Consider the following 18870-nt stretch of genomic DNA (forward strand, 5'->3'; position numbering starts at 1 on the left):
TAGAAGAAAATGCAAAAGACAAGCCTGATAAGTTTCATCAAGTTACTACAAATTTTGTGAAAAAAGCTTTTAATAAATTGCATGAAGTATTGAGAAAATAATTTTGAGTCCTAGAATCTTTAGTATTTCATATAATAAGAAACCTAAGTATTAAAAAATTATTTGTTTAAATTTAGTGATTTGAATTATTTAATTTGGCTTTGTAGGGTTTTATCTATATTATATAATGATGTCATAACTAACTAGTATAAACTGATACAGAAAAACCTGATCCTATTAGATTGGAAAATACAGAGATCACATAGAACAACATATAGAATGATAAAATGGACTTCAAATGGAACTGTATTTTCAAAGGACTAAGCCTATATGATATAATGCAACCAAAAAATTAGTCATACTAAAAATAAAAAGCCAACAACCATGCTATATATTATTTACCAAAAGCAAGCCCCTGAGAAAGATTAATAGTTAATTCCATAACAAAAGAAAACAAGTATTAAATAAAATGTTAAATATGCCTTAGCTTCTGCAATAGAAATGTTTCTTAAAACAATTGTGTATAATCCCTTTTCTTTAGAAAATTGAATAACTTTTACTGGACTGTGAGAGCTTGAAGTAGAGAAAAACACATTATAATAAATATTTTAATAAAATAAATAATCATTTGTAACATAAAAATCTATCCACTTAAAGTTTTTTCTTAAAAAACACAGTTCTACAGAATAATTGTGTCATAACACAAAAACTTAATCACTTAATGCATGTCTTTCCTAAGGTACAGTTCTACAGTATAGAGTCAACTCTTATTCATCTAAATATGAACCAGAGAGTTCAATTAATTCTATCACTCGCCCATAATCTATGTTTCCAAGATTTTCTCAAGAGTGGAGTTATACCACAGAATTAGCACAGGTTCAGGCCTTTTCACTTGGTATAAATCTGTAGTAGGAAAAGCAATGTTCAAAAAGGTGACACAAATACAAAATACCCTTACAAAGGGAATTGTATTAGCCCCCAAACTCTGCCTCCTCTTATAATGAAAAACCTGAGAACCGGAATGATTAATCGATTTGTTCCAGAATGAAACTAGGCCTGGAACCCTGCCACCCGCTTCTACCTCTTGTCTTTTCTCATATGTTATGCTGCTTTGTCTGGCCTGAGTGATTCCTACACAGTTATGAAATATAAAACAATGTATAATATTCAGGAAAAAGCAAAGCAAAACACTTTCCTCCACATGAAAGTCACCTAATTTATGTTAAAAAATTAGAAATCTCAATTTGTCAGAGTTCTTGCTAAAGCATTTTTCTATACTGCTCGTTTTCCAGGTACATGTATGTTTCTATGTAATGCAACAACTAAAAGAAAACTCATTAAATTTCTTTAAAAATATTATAAAAAATTAGTTATACATTGATACTCTGCTACTTTTAATATTCCCAACAGCATGTTTTCATTATATTTTCACTTATAATCAATAATGGATACAAACTGATAGTATTTTTGACTTTTTGAAATATTTTTGCCATATTGTGCTATTTAATCACCTAAAACATCCTTCTATTTAAACGGTAAAAGAAGTCAGAGATGGGTTTAACCCATTAAGTCTTAGTTCACTTTTATGTAATGTGGTCGTAAAAACAGGACTTACCATGTGTAAGTAGAGTTGTTATGCAGAATAAATAAAATATGTAGCTAATATATCTAAAACACTTAGCATCATTCCTGACATACTACATACTAAAAAATTTTAGTTGTTATTAAGTTATATTAATTTAGCTGTGATCAAAAACATGGCAATATTATTAAGACAGCAAAATATGAAGTACAATTTTTAAAAACTGCCTACTTAAAACAATGTGCATATTTCTATGAAAAGGGGATTTGCTATAGTTAATTCAACCTCATAAATTCACCTTAATCCTTTTAAATGGCGATGTAACTAATATATTTTAAATGACCTAAGACTGGTAAAACTGATTTTTAATGCAACTTACCACAAATACATGTGCTATTCAAAACAAGGTAAATTCTATAAGTGTGTTAAAGATTTCTTATAAAATTTTAATTAATCGAAATAAGATATTATATACCAATGAAAGACCACACACACACAATGAATTTAGTAATGCTCCTTGAAATGTTTTTTAAACAAAGACATTTCCATATGATATGTACTTACTTGGAGTAGGCAAACAATCGACTATCCCAAAGATCATGATTCCCTCTAGGTCCAGAATGAAAGTAACAGGAATCTGTCCCATCAAACATGTTCAATCCATCTTCTGAATTTTTTGAAGCATGGCTGTGTACCACATCTAAGAGGACTGTAATACCCATTGAGTGAGCCGTGTCAACTAATTCTTTTAGCTCCTCAGGAGTTCCATAACGGCTAAACATAAAGAATAAAGCAAAAACAAAATCATTTCATATTTAAAGCAAACAATTAATCATTTATTGTGTATCACTTGTTTTACCAGTACAGTACTGGATACTTTAAATATGCAAATTCAATATGAAATACACAAATTCAATATGATATATTACTAAGATATAACTCAAAGTGGTAATATTTTCTATTAAACAAAATTTAAAGTCATTCAATAAAACACAATAATAATTTAAATCTAGTTATTAGATGTAGGTTTACATCCCAAAGAAAACCACATCTTGAGTAAGTAGCAGTAAATTTCATTTCTCTATACTCAGAGCTTCTGATTTCTTTCTCCATGCCTACCTAGCCTGGAGAGCATTGTCATCCCCCTTCATATACTTGGCCATTCCTGTGAATGTGTATGCTTGGGGTTGGAGGCTCTTGGAGTATTTCTTTGAATATTCTTTGTGCTTTGAGTGAAACCATCCCTCCTGCACTTACTTATTCCCAAACTGGAATGACCTCAGATGCCAGAAGGCCAAGAGACTGTGCCAGGTCTGTCACTACCCAAGCAGAAAACATGGGCATAGGCACGTGTGTTTGTGTTAATAGCAGTTTTCTTGTCTGTATGAAATAGAAAACAAATCACTCCTAAGAGGGAAGGTTTTTCTTAACCCATGTGAAATCTCAATATTGGCCTCCCATAGCATCAACTTTGCTTTTAAATAAGTAATCACCCAATCCCCCTTGTGATTATTTATTGTCTCACTTCCTCACCTGAGTGCATGGACTGTGACTATCTGGTTTCTCATGATACAGCACAGTGCTTAGTACATAGCAGGTCTCCTGGTAGCCAACCCACTGAGCAGTAAGACTTAGCTTTAACAAATGCAAGTGTGATCATTTCATCTTTACTTAAAATCATACTTGCACTTCATTGTCCTTAGGATGAAGATTGTGGGTCTTATCATAACCTACTGCACTGCTTAATTTGGCTCCTTCCAATAACTTTAGATTTATGACACTTTACCCTTTTCTCTCCCTATCGCAGCCATCCAGCTTTTTTTCCTACTCAGTGAGCAGTGTGTTCAGAGAATAAATAGCCTTAAAATTTCATTCATTCATTTGTTTTTTCAACAAATACTTATTAAGCTATCTACCATGTATCATGGAATTTTCTATACTCTGGGATTCAGCAGTGAACCAAATAAATATCATTGCCCTTATGGAATTTACATTCTATTTGGAGGACTACAAATAAATAAGCAAAACATGGGGGGATGTCAGATAGCAATAACTTCGCTAAGGAAAAATGAAGTCAAGTCACTGGTAGAAAAGGCGGGTCTGCTATTTCAAACAGGGTTATCAAGTAAAAGTTCCATGAAGAACGCAATGTTCAAATGAACACCTGAAAGAAGAAGGGAATAAGGCATGTGAATGTCTAAAAGATAGAATGTTTAGAAAGAAAGGGCACTGGGGAAATATGCTAGGAACACTTGAAAGGAAAGCAATAGGCTAGTGTGGCCAGAGTGGAATGATCAATAAGGGGATGAGCCCAGAGAGTCAGCCAAGACCCAGATCACAGGAGGTCTTATGGCCCAAAATAAAAGACCCTTGACTTAACCTGAAAGAGATAGGAATCACTAGAAGGTTCTGAGCAAGAGAGTAACATGATCTTTTATTTTAAAGTGGTGACCAGACATGTGTATGGAGGGAGAGAAGGCTAGGAAACGGGTAGGAGAACAAGAGAAAACAGTGACTGGTTAAAAGGCCACTGAGGGTGCCTGGGTGGCTTGGATTTTAAGTGTCTGCCTTTGGCTGAGGTCATGATCACAGGGTCCTAGGATCAAGCCCTGCACTGGGCTCCTAGCTTGGCAGGAAGCCCGCTTTCCCCTCTCCCACTACCCCTTGCTTGTGTTCCTGCTCTCATTGTCTCTCTCTCTGTCAAATAAATAGATAAAATCTTTCAAAATAATTAAAAAATAAAAGACTACTGAAATAATACAGGTTATAGATAATGGCAATCTGGACCAGGGTAGGGGCAGTTGAAGAAGCAGGATTTGGGAAACATTTTGAAGTTACAAGGTGGTTAGGTTTTATGATAGCTAGAGTATAGGAATGGACAAAAAGGGAGTACAGTGGAAAGTGTATTTAAACCGTAAGAGTGGATGACATTTGATGAGACCCCCCCAATATACGTCATACACAAACAGAACAGAATGGAACCAAGGGCTAAGCCCTGGAGGTCCAATATTTAATGGTCAGAAAAAGCAAAGGAAATTAAAAAATAAATAAATAAATAAATAAATAAATAAAAAGCAGCAAGAGAGATAGGAAAAACCCAAAGAGGAGGATAATAGTTTTCCTGAAAACCAAGGAAAGAAAAATGTCCTAACAAGTTACAAGTAACTAATTGTGCCAAACACTGCTGACAGTTCAAGTAAGTTAATAACTGATCAGCGGACTTAACAGTGTGGAGGTCATCAGTACACTTGACAAGAGCAATTTCAATGAAGAGGTGAAGAGCCTACTTGGAATGAGTTCAAGAAAGAAGAGGAATGAAAGATTTAGAGATTGTATGGGACGCCTGGGTGGCTCAGTTTGTTAAGCAGCTGCCTTCGGCTCAGGTCATGATCCCAGCGTCCTGGGATCGAGTCCCACATCGGGCTCCTTGCTCAGCGGGAGCCTGCTTCTCCCTCTGCCTCTGCCTGCCATTCTGTCTGCCTGTGCTTGCTCTCTCTCTCTCTCTCTCTCTCTCTCATAAATAAATAAAAAAAAAAAAGAAAGATTTAGAGAGTATAAATATAGGTAATTTATTCAAGAGAAATGACTATAAAGAGAAATAGATAAAAGGATCAGTATCTTTTCTCTATGCCTGGAATGCTATCTCCTATTCCTACTTCACCCCTCTTCCCAGTTCACTCTTAATTATGTTCTGGATCTCAGTTCCAACATCAGTTCAGATCTAATCTAAACTGATTAGATCCCTCATTCTAGGCTATTATAGCACTCTGTCATTTTCTTCTTTGCTTTTATCATGGGCAGAAATCAACACGTATGATTACTGGATTAACATTATATGCCACAACAGTGTGAGTTCCATGAGGTGGAGACAATGTTGGATTTAATCAACTTGTAGTCATTTAGTTCAGTACTTCTTCAATTACATAGGACTCCTCGGTGTCTTTCTGACCAGAGAGTCACATTCCTTGGATTTTAGCCTGGAAAGGACAATTTTTCTGCAGTAGTATGTCCTACTAAAAGCCTTCTCAGTCATATTCCTACATAACCAATCTCTTTTTAGAAAAGGACGTGAGCTCTGGCAATAATGACTTCCATGAGACATGATTTTCTAAGTAAGTCTTGGGCCTCCAAATGCATGACAATTTCAACAGGTTAATTGGATATTCTTCATCAGAAATAATTTCATGAAAAGCAGTGTTGAATCATGGCCAGCCTCTAAGGCTTGATGGGGTAAAAATTCATTTTTTTTTCTCAAGTAAAAATGGTTGTAATTGGGAGTTTCATTCTACCTTGAAGCTGCAAAGAAGCTCGTGATCTGGTAACCAAAACTAGCATAGTAAGCATGCTCCATAATCGCCATCATCTGAATGCAGTTGTAACCTATACAAGCAAAGGTCACACAGAGATTAAAAGCAACATTAAAAAAAAAAAGAAATGAAAAAAAAAAAAATCCAGCATCCTTGTTCTGAAGACATTAAATTTTACATACGATCATTTACATATAAATGATTTGATCACTTTGAAAAGTTCTACTACTTCAACATCTTTTGCTTGTCTGACCTAACACAAAATCGGACAGTTAGTTCTTGAGAGTTGTACTCTAACTAGCTATTTGAAATGTCTTCATTTTAACGAGTAATAAATGATATGCAAATACACTCTTAATTTGACTTTAGAATATTAAAGATGGCAATCTACATATGCTAAACTTCAGTTGCACTTGTAATATTCATAGTGAAGATTATGAAAGCTAAATAAAAGTAACCAGTTGCATGCCATAAACTTTTTATTTACCTTTTTCTTTGTATTTCAATTATTTCTATCACATAACATAAGATATACCAGTAAATTCATTCTTCCACAAGGTAGCTTTTACAAAGCCAGCATTAATTCTTCTACTTTCTGCAATTTTAATACCTGATCAAGTACTGCAAAGTTGTATGTATGCACACACAGGCACACATAAAGCATTTACCAATATGTTTTTAATATAAGTAAATAAAGAAGAAACTCTGATCTTTTAAAAAAATAACTAAGAAAGCATTTTTTCCTTCAAATTTGGTAAAATTTGGTAAAACTTTCAAATATGATTTGACTACTTTGAAAGTTACATTTCTGTAACATACATAGGAAATACTCTGTTCTCAAAGTCCAGTTCATGTAGCTTCTCATGTACATATTTCAGCAATGGATTAATATTGGAACTGCAAAGTCACATTCAGATTTAGAGATTCATGTTTAAACTATGGTTCATAATCTGCTGTTGGCTTTTTCATTATAAAAACAATCTAACTCTATCACATTTCTATCATGATACAAATATGTACATAAACTCCTGCTCAGAAAACATAAATCAATTACATATTTTAACAAAATAGAGTTTGTAGTTTATTTCTCTATTATGAAATAAATACTATTCTTATGACCAAGCACCAATTTATGGTTTTGATTATTAATTTTATGGCATTACTCATTCTTAGATTCATTTATGTTCAGAGTTCTGAACTACTCAACTGAAACACAACAATGAACAAGAGAATTCTTGTTCTGTCAAACCTTCTGCAAGATCTGGGTCATAAACAATGTATTACAGTATGAAGTGGCAGAACATCTCAAATATGACAATTTAAATGTAACACCTAATAAATATAATTAATATTAAATTCTTCATATATTTAATTAATTTTGGTTTCTGAAATCTGACCTCACCATCACAGACAATTAAGATCCATGTATATCTAAGAACTTTAACAGTGAGTTGCAAACCTTTCTTCTAGCCAAAGTTTGGACTGCCTACCAGAAGCAGAATAATTAAATGTACTTTATCTTCCTTCCTAGCTGTTGGAGCAGGTGCTAATATGCTGTGAAATGATAAAAAAGCATTACCAATAAAAAGAAAAATAACAAATTTAAAGCATTCTGAATCAATAATTCCGCAGTACACTATTAACTCTCCTGGTTGGTCCCATGAAGACAAGGATCTGTGTCATTACAGTCCAACATAAAAATATCTGGAACAGTGTGTCTTAGAAAAAAAGATGCACCATAAATATTTGTCAAATAAGTCATCCAGACCAGAGATATATGTATATATTTCGATACAAAATGAGTTCCAGTAACCTTAAAAAAAGTAAGATTTTTTTTCCCTAACAGACTAAAACGAACAGGCTATAATCAATGACCACTTAAATTGATAAAAGTTCTCTCCTGAAGAAAAGTAATTATGCTTACATATTTATCTACAATTTGGAAGCCATCAGTTCACATTACTTAAAATTGAAATTGGAATAATATCTTGAATTCTTATGCTCTATCTTATTCCATTTCTCTTTTCTATGCTATCACTATTATAGGGCAATTTGAGAAGCCTAAAATAAAATGCATTTCTATTACATATTTAATCTCTTAACACAAAAAAAGAGACACTTGTAATTAGCTTTTCTAATAAGAGAACAGACTCATTAAAATTTTATCTGAATAAAAATCACAATTATTACTTACCAAGGTCTTTGATTCTTGGTAGTACATTGCATGTAAAATGTTTATAAGAAGCTATTTTTCCTTCATAGGAAGAAATTCCCACATGAGATTCATAAATTCTTAGACCTCTTGGCTTCTTTGGTTTGGAATGCTTAAACTACAGAATATAAAATTAAATTAGATCAGAAATACAGGGATGATACTAACTGATTAAGCATGTTAAATGAAATGGTGAATCAACTCAAATAGTTTGGAACTGCTTTCGCATATGAAAGGCATTTGGCTACATCCATTAAATTTTCTCTTGAAAAGAAATTCCTTTTTAGGATCATGTTAATGGATCTGTTTTACAAGAGCAATCATGAAATGGCTTATGCCTTATCATTGAATCTTAGAGAAAACACAAGAGCTTAAAATGCACACATAATTATTAAAGGCAAAGCATTTATCAACAAGCTCCAATAATGTAGAAGACAAAAAAATGAGTTCAAAGATACATATAAACCTTGACAATAATACGGCCTTAAAAATAACACGAAATAATACATTCATGAGGTATCTTCCCTATCCCTTGTTCCTAAGGACACTGATCCTGCTTCCAACCAATGACAATGAGAAATGTTATATCACTGAAGAATCTGCGATGAATCAGAAATTGTGACTAAAAAAAAAAAGCAGTATCCCTTCCAGGTCACTATGTAGAGATTTCTATCTCCTTCCTAACCTCAGAAACACAAGATAAAACAAAAGCTCACATCTACATTTTATTGGCTACAGATGATGGACTCTGATATATGTATAGTATACCGGGTACACTATGATGTAAAAATATAAAACTGGCAGTGAAGAGAGAGGTTGAACATTACTATAAAATTTATAAAAGTAAAAATTAATTTTCCTAGAAATATTGGAAAAAGCATTTATTTAAAGATTTGTTGTTCTCACTTTATATGGGTGTTCTGGATCCCAGTGTATCCAATCATAATTCACATTATCACCTTCACGAGTCACATACTTCGCCCATGGTGAAATACGATACAAGATCTCTCCACTTTTACTCCTAATAACTACCTAAAAAGAGAACGAGATGTTATTGCTTTAAAATACTTTGAAAATGCTAAGACAACACCTAAGAGTTTATGAGCACTGCTACCTTATAGCAAGAAGAGGAGGAATGGTCATAAGAATCTAAACCACCATACAAATCTGTACCCTTAAAGATGTTTAAATTCGGGGCGCCTGGGTGGCTCAGTGGGTTAAACCTCTGCCTTCAGCTCAGGTCACGATCTTGGGGTCCTAGGATTCAGTCCAACATCAGGCTCTCTGCTCAGCAGGGGGCCTGCTTCACCCTCTCTCTCTCTCTCTGCCTGTCTCTCTGCCTACTTGCAATCTCTCACTCTCTCTTTGTCAAATAAATAAATAAAATCTTAAAAAAAAAAGATATTTAAATTCCATGGATTTTACTTTCTTATCTGTTATAGTATATGACCTTAAAGTCACTTCTAGCTGAAATATTTTATGATTCTCTGGCAACTTCCATCATTGCCAATCAACCATTAGAATGGTTAATTAAAGCAGACAGAAAGTAGGTAGTAAAAAGACAAGAATATTTTTTGGAAACTACTGTGAATAAGTCAACAGGAGGACATAACCCTACTATGTGTTAAAAAAAAAAGTAATGAGCTATAATGCCATCTCTTTCATTATGTTTTCATAGCAATTATAACATTTTCAAGAAGCTAAAGGAGGAAAATGAGTTTTGATTAGCATTTGTATTGTGCATACACAAATATACATACACGCACAGATATCACCCTGCAAATATTTTCCACCTCTTTTCAACTTCTTCTATACCTTATTCCAAGTATGCTTTACCATATAAAACCAAGGATTTCCCCCTTTAGCCATCCATTCCTATATTTGCCAATATTATCACTACTGTTATCAATAATTAAAAAAAAGCAAATCCACCCTTATAGACTTAAAGTTGAATAAAAGATTTTGAATTTATCAACATGGTTAAATAACAATGTGAACCACATGAGCAGAGCTTCCAAGAGATTGAAATGGTAGCTTTTTTCTTAAGTTTCCTTTTTTAATTAAACCTTCTAAACATAGGTATAGGATGATCAAAATTGTTCAGATTAGAAGCTATATTATGCCCTTAGCATCGAGAGAGAATATAGCTTTAGTCTCCTCAAATAGAGAAAAGCTCTAGTGTGCATAATTCTTGGTAATTAAATATTTGTGTAATGTTTACAGTTTAGAAAAGACTTTCATCATTATACCTTACTTGATTCTAGAGAATCTTTACTACTCAAATATCAAGTGATACTGAGTTGCCAAAAGTCACTGAATAGCAGAGCCAAAAGCTAAACACAGAGACTCTGATATTCACTTTCTTTGCTCTTAATAGGCAACCACAGCACTTTCTGCAGGCACCAAAAAATAATAAATTATCATTTATGATGGAAGAGCAGGTGAGTGGTGAAAAGGAATGTCTAACTCACATGAACAAAATTCTTTCTCCTTCATTAGACCTTCTACTTACTGAAGCCACTGACTGCTAAGTATTGCTAGGATTCAAATAATTATCATAAAAAGATGAATGAATAGGGTTCATCCATTTCACTAGTATTCTTTCTAAAAGATATGCCTGTCCCTGAGGCACATGAATTTCTGGTATAATATACAATAGTAATATGCTTAAGAAAAGGTCCTTTGTCTCACTCATCAACTGAGAATAGGCCATGGGGAAATAAAATATAGTAATCAGTTTTCAGTAAATAACACTCTGCTTAATCCATCTATCTAATTTTTTTTCTCCTTTGCAAAATGGTTCTACATTCCCTCCGAAGGATGTTCATATACCCATAATTATTTGTGAAGGTGCCTGTTGGCAGAGAGAATATTTGAAACTTTAAGTAGAGGACATCAAGAATCTCCTCATGCTGACTGTAATTTACACATTCTTTAGAACATTAATTTGCTTGTTTTATACATGTCTATAGAGGCTACTGTGCTATGGGTGCTGGAAGGATGTCCATATTAATTTGCTTGTTTTACACATGTCTATAGAGGCTACTCTACTAATTAACATTAATTTGCTTGTTTTACACATGTCTATAGAGGCTACTGTGCTATGGGTGTTGGAAGGATGTCCATCGATGTATCATATTCCTACATATTTTTCTGGGTATGCCAAGAATACAAGGCCTTGACAGTTACTGACAGAAGCCATTTCTCAGAGTTGTGTTTGTAGCATGCAATCCTGAGGAATAAGATAATGCCTCCTCTGAATATACTGAACAGGCTTGCTTACTGCTTGCCATAAAAGAATGAATTCCCCTAGATGAATATTCTGGAGCTATGAGGCAAACCAACTGTGTGAGTAGCATCTATCAGGACCTCTTGATGTCACTCCATGGGATTTGCAAGACAAGGAAAACCAATGCAAAGATGATGCTCATGCTGCTTACTGTGTGGTGACTGATAAGATCATTGGTCTCTGACCCAGGACTTGTGTGCATTCTGCCAGACTGCATGAAACAGTAACAAGCTAAGTCATAAGCTCATAGGTAGGGTAAAATCATACTCTACACCTGACAAAAGATTATTTAATCATTCACTGAATGACTTCAATATTCTTGTTTTCAAAAGTTCCCTTTCTTCCTTGCCAGTTATTCCTTAGTATTGTTTGTTAGGATGGTAACTTTGAAATATCAAATTCCCTCTTTCCTTCTCAGTAACAGAATTAAAGTCTAGGTCCTTCAATGATATAGTAAAGCAAAACATCTCACCAAATCTGTAACACTTATCTGTGATCATTACATAAATGATAAATAAATTTTTCTGTTCTTTAGGCCCCTAAATTTTGGAAGTTTCTTTATTACACTAGTTCAGTTTTCCTAAGCACTCAACTACAGAAGCCACCTCAGATTGTTTTTGATTTGCTGTCCTTATTTGGAACCAGCTAAGAGTATTATAATAAATCTAAGTAAATCTAAATTGTGAGATGTTCCAGTGAATGAGGAATATAATCTTTCTTGAATAAACTCTGCTCACAGTGTTTGGGGGAGAGGGCAAGTCCTAAAATTTGGATCTCATGAGTTCAGATTCAGATGAAAGGTTTTTTAGATCATGAGATAAGACTTTACATCAAAATAGCACATGCTATAAAACAAATTGAAAAGAGATAGCTTGATAGATCTTTCAATGATAGTAAGTCTAACAGATGATGAAGAAGAAAGAATTCACTTGATACTACTAATTCAAAGTCTTATACACTCTTAGTATAAAATAATATAAGAGTTCTGAGTAGCAATTTGGCAATATACATAAAAAAGGAATTCTCAATGACTTAGCAATTCTACTTATAGAACTTTGCCATGGAAATGATCAGAGATGTGTCCAAAGAATTATATCCGTGTCTACTGACCTTAGTGTTACCTTTATTGACAAAAAGTGAATGAGTCAATAATATGTATAATAATATGTATAATGACTCAAAAAAAAAAACTATAGTACTGAATTATATTGAAGGTTGTAAGAACATTCTTTCATGTCATGAAGAAGAATATATTGCATCTCCTAATGTAAATGCATACAAACCTATGGGCTAAAATATTTAAACAAATAGAAAAAAATACTTAAATGATTGGCTATGGATATATTATTAGTAACCTTTATTTCCTGGTTGTACGTGTATACATATCACTTCATTTCATTTGCATAACTGAGTTGGGATCCTACTGCAGGGCTTGATCCCAGGACCCTAAGATCATGGCCTGAGATGAAATCAGAGTTGGACAATTAACCAACAGAACCATGAAGGCACCCCTTCATTTGTATAACTTTTGATCAGAAACAAGTAAGTATTTTAGTAAGGACCATAAATACATTAATTATATAATTGCATACACACTTGTGGAGCTATTCTATTCAAGTTGCATGCATTATGTACTTTAAATATATTGACACAGTGTTAAAAACAAAACTTCAAAAGTATATCAAATTATTTTAAAGGAATATCCTAATGAATACAATATCATGATGAACTTTTTATAGGGCAAATCCATACTTTATAAAATTATAACATCTTATAACATGGTAAAAATATTATCAGGCTCCTTTTTAAAACAAATTATCTCTTTGACTTATGGGAAGTTACTATCAAAAGACAATAAATAAACAAGTATATAAAAGAAACCTCTACATGTACAAAAATCAAACTGACTTATGAGCTATAGGAATTCAAATTTTATTTAGAAAATGTAACTTAGAACTCAAATAAACAATACAAGAAACAGTTTGCTAAAATAGTGAAGACCTTAAAAAATTGTGTGTGTGTGCGTGTGTGTGTGTTGTGTGCACGTATTCATTCATTCTGCAATGCCTTTTGAAATGCTTCTTGCCAAAGAATATTGTTCCAATGGACTGGAAAATTATGACATAATATGCACATCAGGTGGTGGACAATCTCATATAAAAACAGCGGATGTGTTCAGCTGGTTAGAAGTATTAGCATACTCTGGAAAATGGTATTGAATGTAAGTCTGGGTTTCATGAGTGAATGTGTAGAAGACCAAGAGGAAAGGCACAGATATGGAATACTATAATTCAATTTCTTAAATATACTACCAAAAGTACAATCATAAAAATAACTATTTAGTGGCATACAGGTTAAAGTAAATAACCAAGCAAAGTCATTTCTAACTTATAAAGCAATGTTATCTCCACTTTTAAGCTGCCTCTAAGTTATATAACATCTAAGTAATTTATACTTAGTATAAATTAGTACATATTATATACTAACATATACCATATTATATGGTACATATACTTATTATATTATTAGTACATATTATATACTAATTAGTACATATTATATACTAATATATACCAACACACACAAATATATATGTTGGTACATATATCAATATATATACAAATAAATATGCATATACATATATATAAAACAATGGGTACAGATATACCAATGTACAATACTGAATATGAATATTCTGTCTGTGCATTTAAAATGTGACTGAATGCATATATGTATATATAAATATATATATATTTACAGAGAAAGAGAAGTATACATACATAGAAAATATACTGTAATTTGTTCTTAAGTAGTTTTAGAAGTGTGGGGGATGGGCTAGATGGGTAATGGGTACTGAAGAGGGCACTTGTGACAAGCTCTAGGTGTTGTATGTAAGTGATGAATCACTGACTTCTACTCCAGAAATCAATAACACACCGTAAGTTAACTAAAATTTAAAATAAAAAAAAAAAAGCATGGGGCAAAACTAAGAAGATAAATTTTTAGAAAAAGTAATCAATGTTCATAATAAAGTAGGAAAATAAGTGATATTCCAGAGAATGTGATGATTCTATCAGTGAGTAGAATCCTAAAGAAATAAATGTTTTTAATATTTACAAATAACATAGTATAAATATTATTTTTTAAATTTTGTTAAAGATGTATTTACCTGAGACAGAGAGAGAGAGAGAGAGAGAAAGAGAATTCTAAGCAGACTACACTGAGCATGGAGGCAGATGCTGGACTCGATCTCATGAACCTGAGATCATGACCTGAGCCGAAATCAAGAGTCTGTCACCCAACCAACTGAGACACCCAGGAACTCAAACATTATTTTAAATGCATAGATATAATTATTAAAACTCAAAATAGCTTAATATAATTTTAAAGATGCTCTTAAACCTCATTTTAATTCAACTGAAGTTTTACGCGAAATCTTTGTTTTAAAAAATGTTATACGAGTATACTTTTTTCCCCATAGTTTTGTTTGTTCTTCTGACTTGGATCAGTTTTAAGATTATGTAAGAATGAATCACTGTGCTATTTTGGGAGTCTCAAAAATGGCCCCTCAAAATATAGTCCTATCCTATGCTTCAGAATCTGTAAATGATGCTTTATATAACAAAAATAGGTCTTGTAGATATGATAAAAGAATCTTAAAATGGAGAGATTAGATAATCTAGATTACAAGAGGGAAAAATCACATTTATCCTTATTAGAGGAAACAAAGGATGTTTACACATCGATAGAAGAGGAAAAAGCAATGTGACCAAGGAGGCAGAGTGATGTAGACACAAGCCAAAGAATGCCGGCAGCCACCAGAAACTGGAAGGGGCAAAGAACAGAGTCTCCGACTCCAGAGGGAGTGTGCTCATTCCAACACCTTGATTTGAGCCCAGTGGTACTAGTTTTGAACTTCTGGCTTCCAAGACTGCGGGAGAACAAATTTCTATTATTTAAAGCCACCAAATTTGTGCAGCAGCCATAGGAAACTAAAATAGGAAGAAAAAATTGCAGGCTATCATTTTTTAAGAATAATATGGAAAGTACTTAAATTTAGTTAAACATTGTCCATGCTGGAAAGAGTTAAAGTTATTTTATTGAATAGTCTAAATAACATATTTTATCTCTTATGAACTTCCTACTCCCCAAAAGAAGACCTCTACCAATGCATTTCGGTAACCTTCACTAAACAAGTCTCCTTGACAATTCCCAGAAAAATCAAACTCCTTCAGAATACATGTTGCTGATCTTCAGAACTGATAGGAGAGCTTAGAAAAAAAGTGAATTTGTAATATGCAGTTGTTATTGTTAGTCTACCCCCATGTAATTATATTCAGAGATTGAATAAAAGGAACAACTCTATATGGTGCAAGCAAAAGTTCTGAATTCACCATAAGCAAAAGCTAAGTGGTTATTTTTTTCTACCCTATATCTGATATATTTGCTTCATTAAATAGAGACGAGACTATTTCAAGGGTAATCAGTTAGCAAAAATAATAATAACAATGTTTACTGAAGGAATTTCATTCTGGATATCCTCATCAGGGATATCAGAAACACTATCTGATATTAAAAGATATTTCATTGTAAATTTTGAGTTTATATCTCAATTAACTGAGGGAAAAAAAACAAGATACCAATAAAAGTATCAAGGCAGTTTTCTAAATAATAACAAGCCCATAATATGTAAATGAGCACCTTGTTAAAATTTGATTGTTAAAAGTATATTTGATTGTTAAAATTATATAATTTAGGTTTATGTATGAACTATAACTGGGATTATCATTGTTAACATACTGAGGCTGCTATGGGTACCAAATAAATATAACTCTGTTATTTGAATTTTTTAAAATTCTGTTAATTTTATCTGGATAATAAAGCTCACACATTTTAGAGATCTCCTTTTTGATCTCATAATTTAGACCATAAAATTGTTAACTCAAAAAACCTTACATAAGTAGTGTGCATATAAAATCATCATAAAAATTATCACATCTTGAAAGACACATACAGAAGGGGATGGAATAGCACTGATCATGCAAATGGAAGTAAAAAGAAAGCCAGAGTAACAATACTTATATTAGACAAAATAGACTTTAAAACAAAGACTGTGACAAGATGACAAAGAAGGACACTGTATAATACTTATATAAATACTTACACACCCAACATGGGAGCATCCAAATACATAAAAGAGTTACTAAAAAATATAAACGAACTGATTGTAATACAGTAATAGTAGGGGACTTCCACACCCCACTTAGATCAAAGGACAGATTATCTAGATAGAAAATCAATAAGGAAACAGTGGATTTGACTGATACACTAGATCAGATGGATTTAATAGATATTTTCCGAACATTCCATCCTAACACAATAGAATACACATCCTTTTCAAGTGCACACAGAACATTCTCCAGAACAGATCACATATTAGACCACAAACAAGTCTCAACAAATTCAAAAAGACAGAAGTCATACCACATATCTTTTCTGACCACAACACTATGAAGCTAGAAGTCAACCACAAGAAAAATCTGTAAAGAACACAAATACATGAAGATTAAATAACATGTTACTAAACAATGAATGGATCAACCAAGAAATCAAAGAAGAAATCAAAACATACATGGAGATAAAAGAAAATGAAAAACAGTGGTCCAAAATCTTTGGGATGTTGCAAAAGTGATTCTAAGAGAGAAGCTTATATAGTGATACAGGCATACAACAAGAAGGGCAAGAAAAATTTCAAACAAATAATCTAGTCTTACATCTAAATGAGCTAGGAAAAGAACAAATAAAACCCCAAACCAGAAGAATGCAGAAAATAATAAAGATTAGAGCAGAAATCAATAATATGGAAATTTAAAAGAAAACAATAGAACAGATCAATGAAACCAGGAGTTGGTTCTTTGGAAAGATCAACAAAATTGATAAACCTCTAGCCAGACTAATCAAAATAAATAAATAAATAAATAAGAGTGACAGAGAGAAACGGGGCTCAAATAAAATCAGACACAAAAGAGGAGAAGAAATAAGCAACACCACAGAAATACAAAGGAGTTTAGGAAAATATTATGAAAAATTATGTGCCAACAAACTGGAAGAAATAGATAAACATCTAGAAACATATAACCTATCAAAACTGGAGCAGGAAGAAATAGAAAATTTGAACAGACCCATTACCAGTGATTCAATTGAATCCCTAATCAAAAAAACTCCCAACACAAATGTGTAGAACTAGAGGGCTTCACAGATGATTTCAACCAAACACTTAAAGAGAAGTTTATACCTGTTCTTCTCTAACATTTCCAAAACATAGAAAAGGAAGGGAAAAATTCAAAATCATTCTATAAGGTCAGAATTATCCTGATACCAAAACCAGATAAAGACACCATAAGCAGTGTCTGGGTGGCTCAGTCAGTTGGACTTCCAACTCTTGGTTTTGGCTCAGGTCATGATCTCAGAGTTGTGAGATTAAGCCCCATGTCAGGTTCTGTGCTTAGTACAGAGTCTACTTGAGAATCCCTGCCTCTCCCTCTGCCCCTCTCCTCACTTGCCCTCTCTCTCTTTCACCCTCAAATAAGTAAATAAATAAATAAAATCTGAAAAAGTACAACATCCATTCATGATAAAAACTCCCAACAATGTAGATTTAGATGGAACATACACAAACATAATAAAGGCCATATATGAAAAACCTACAACTAATATCATACGCAAAGGGGGAAAAAGTAGAGCTTTTCCCCTAAGTCAGGGAACAAGACAAGAATGTCCATTCTCACAACTATCATTCAACATCATACTGGAGGTCCTAGCCATTGCATTCAGACGAAAGAAAGAAATAAAAGGCATCCAAATAAGTGAAGAAGTATAACTTTCATTATCAGCAGATGACATTATATCATATAGAGAGAACCCTACGGACTCCACCAAAAAACCTGGTAGAACTGATAAATAAATTCAGTAAGGCCACAGAAACAATATCAATCTATAGAAATCTGTTGCATTTCTGTACATTAATAATGAAGCAATGTAAAGAGAAATTAAGAAAATAATCACTTTTACAATTGCATCAAAAATAATAAGAGACCTAGGAATAAGCCTAATCAAAGAGGTGAAAGACCTATACACTGAAAACTATAAAATACTGACAAAAGGAACTGAAGAGGACACAAACAAATGGAAAGCTGTTGCATGCTCATGTACTAGAAGAACAAATATGGTTAAAATGTCTATATTATCCAGGGTGCCTGGGTGGCGCAGTGGTTTAAAGCCTCTGCCTTTGGCTCAGGTCATGATCCCAGGGTTCTGGGATCAAACCCTGCATCGGGCTCTCTGCTCAGCAGGGAGCCTGCTTCCTCCTCTCTCTATGCCTGCCTCTCTGCCTACTTGTGATCTTTGTCTGTCAAATAAATAAAATCTTAAAAAAAGAAAA

The 18870-nt window shown here is 33.1% G+C and overlaps 1 protein-coding gene across 1 annotated transcript in view; it reads right to left on the reverse strand.

The window, feature by feature from the left end:
- Positions 1 to 18870, reverse strand: part of GBE1 (1,4-alpha-glucan branching enzyme 1) — a gene marked incomplete at its 5' end in the record, with an annotated part of 215685 nt that overhangs the window by 128967 nt on the left and 67848 nt on the right. The window contains 4 exons of the mRNA XM_032877990.1: positions 2186 to 2395; positions 5911 to 6001; positions 8123 to 8258; positions 9047 to 9172. Of these exons, the coding sequence (XP_032733881.1) occupies positions 2186 to 2395; positions 5911 to 6001; positions 8123 to 8258; positions 9047 to 9172 (563 nt within the window). The remainder of the gene's footprint in view (positions 1 to 2185; positions 2396 to 5910; positions 6002 to 8122; positions 8259 to 9046; positions 9173 to 18870) is intronic.

The sequence above is a fragment of the Lontra canadensis genome, unplaced genomic scaffold (genome assembly GCF_010015895.1).
Source record: "Lontra canadensis isolate GAN:19392208 unplaced genomic scaffold, GSC_riverotter_1.0 scaffold62, whole genome shotgun sequence".
Classification (NCBI taxonomy): domain Eukaryota; kingdom Metazoa; phylum Chordata; class Mammalia; order Carnivora; family Mustelidae; genus Lontra; species Lontra canadensis.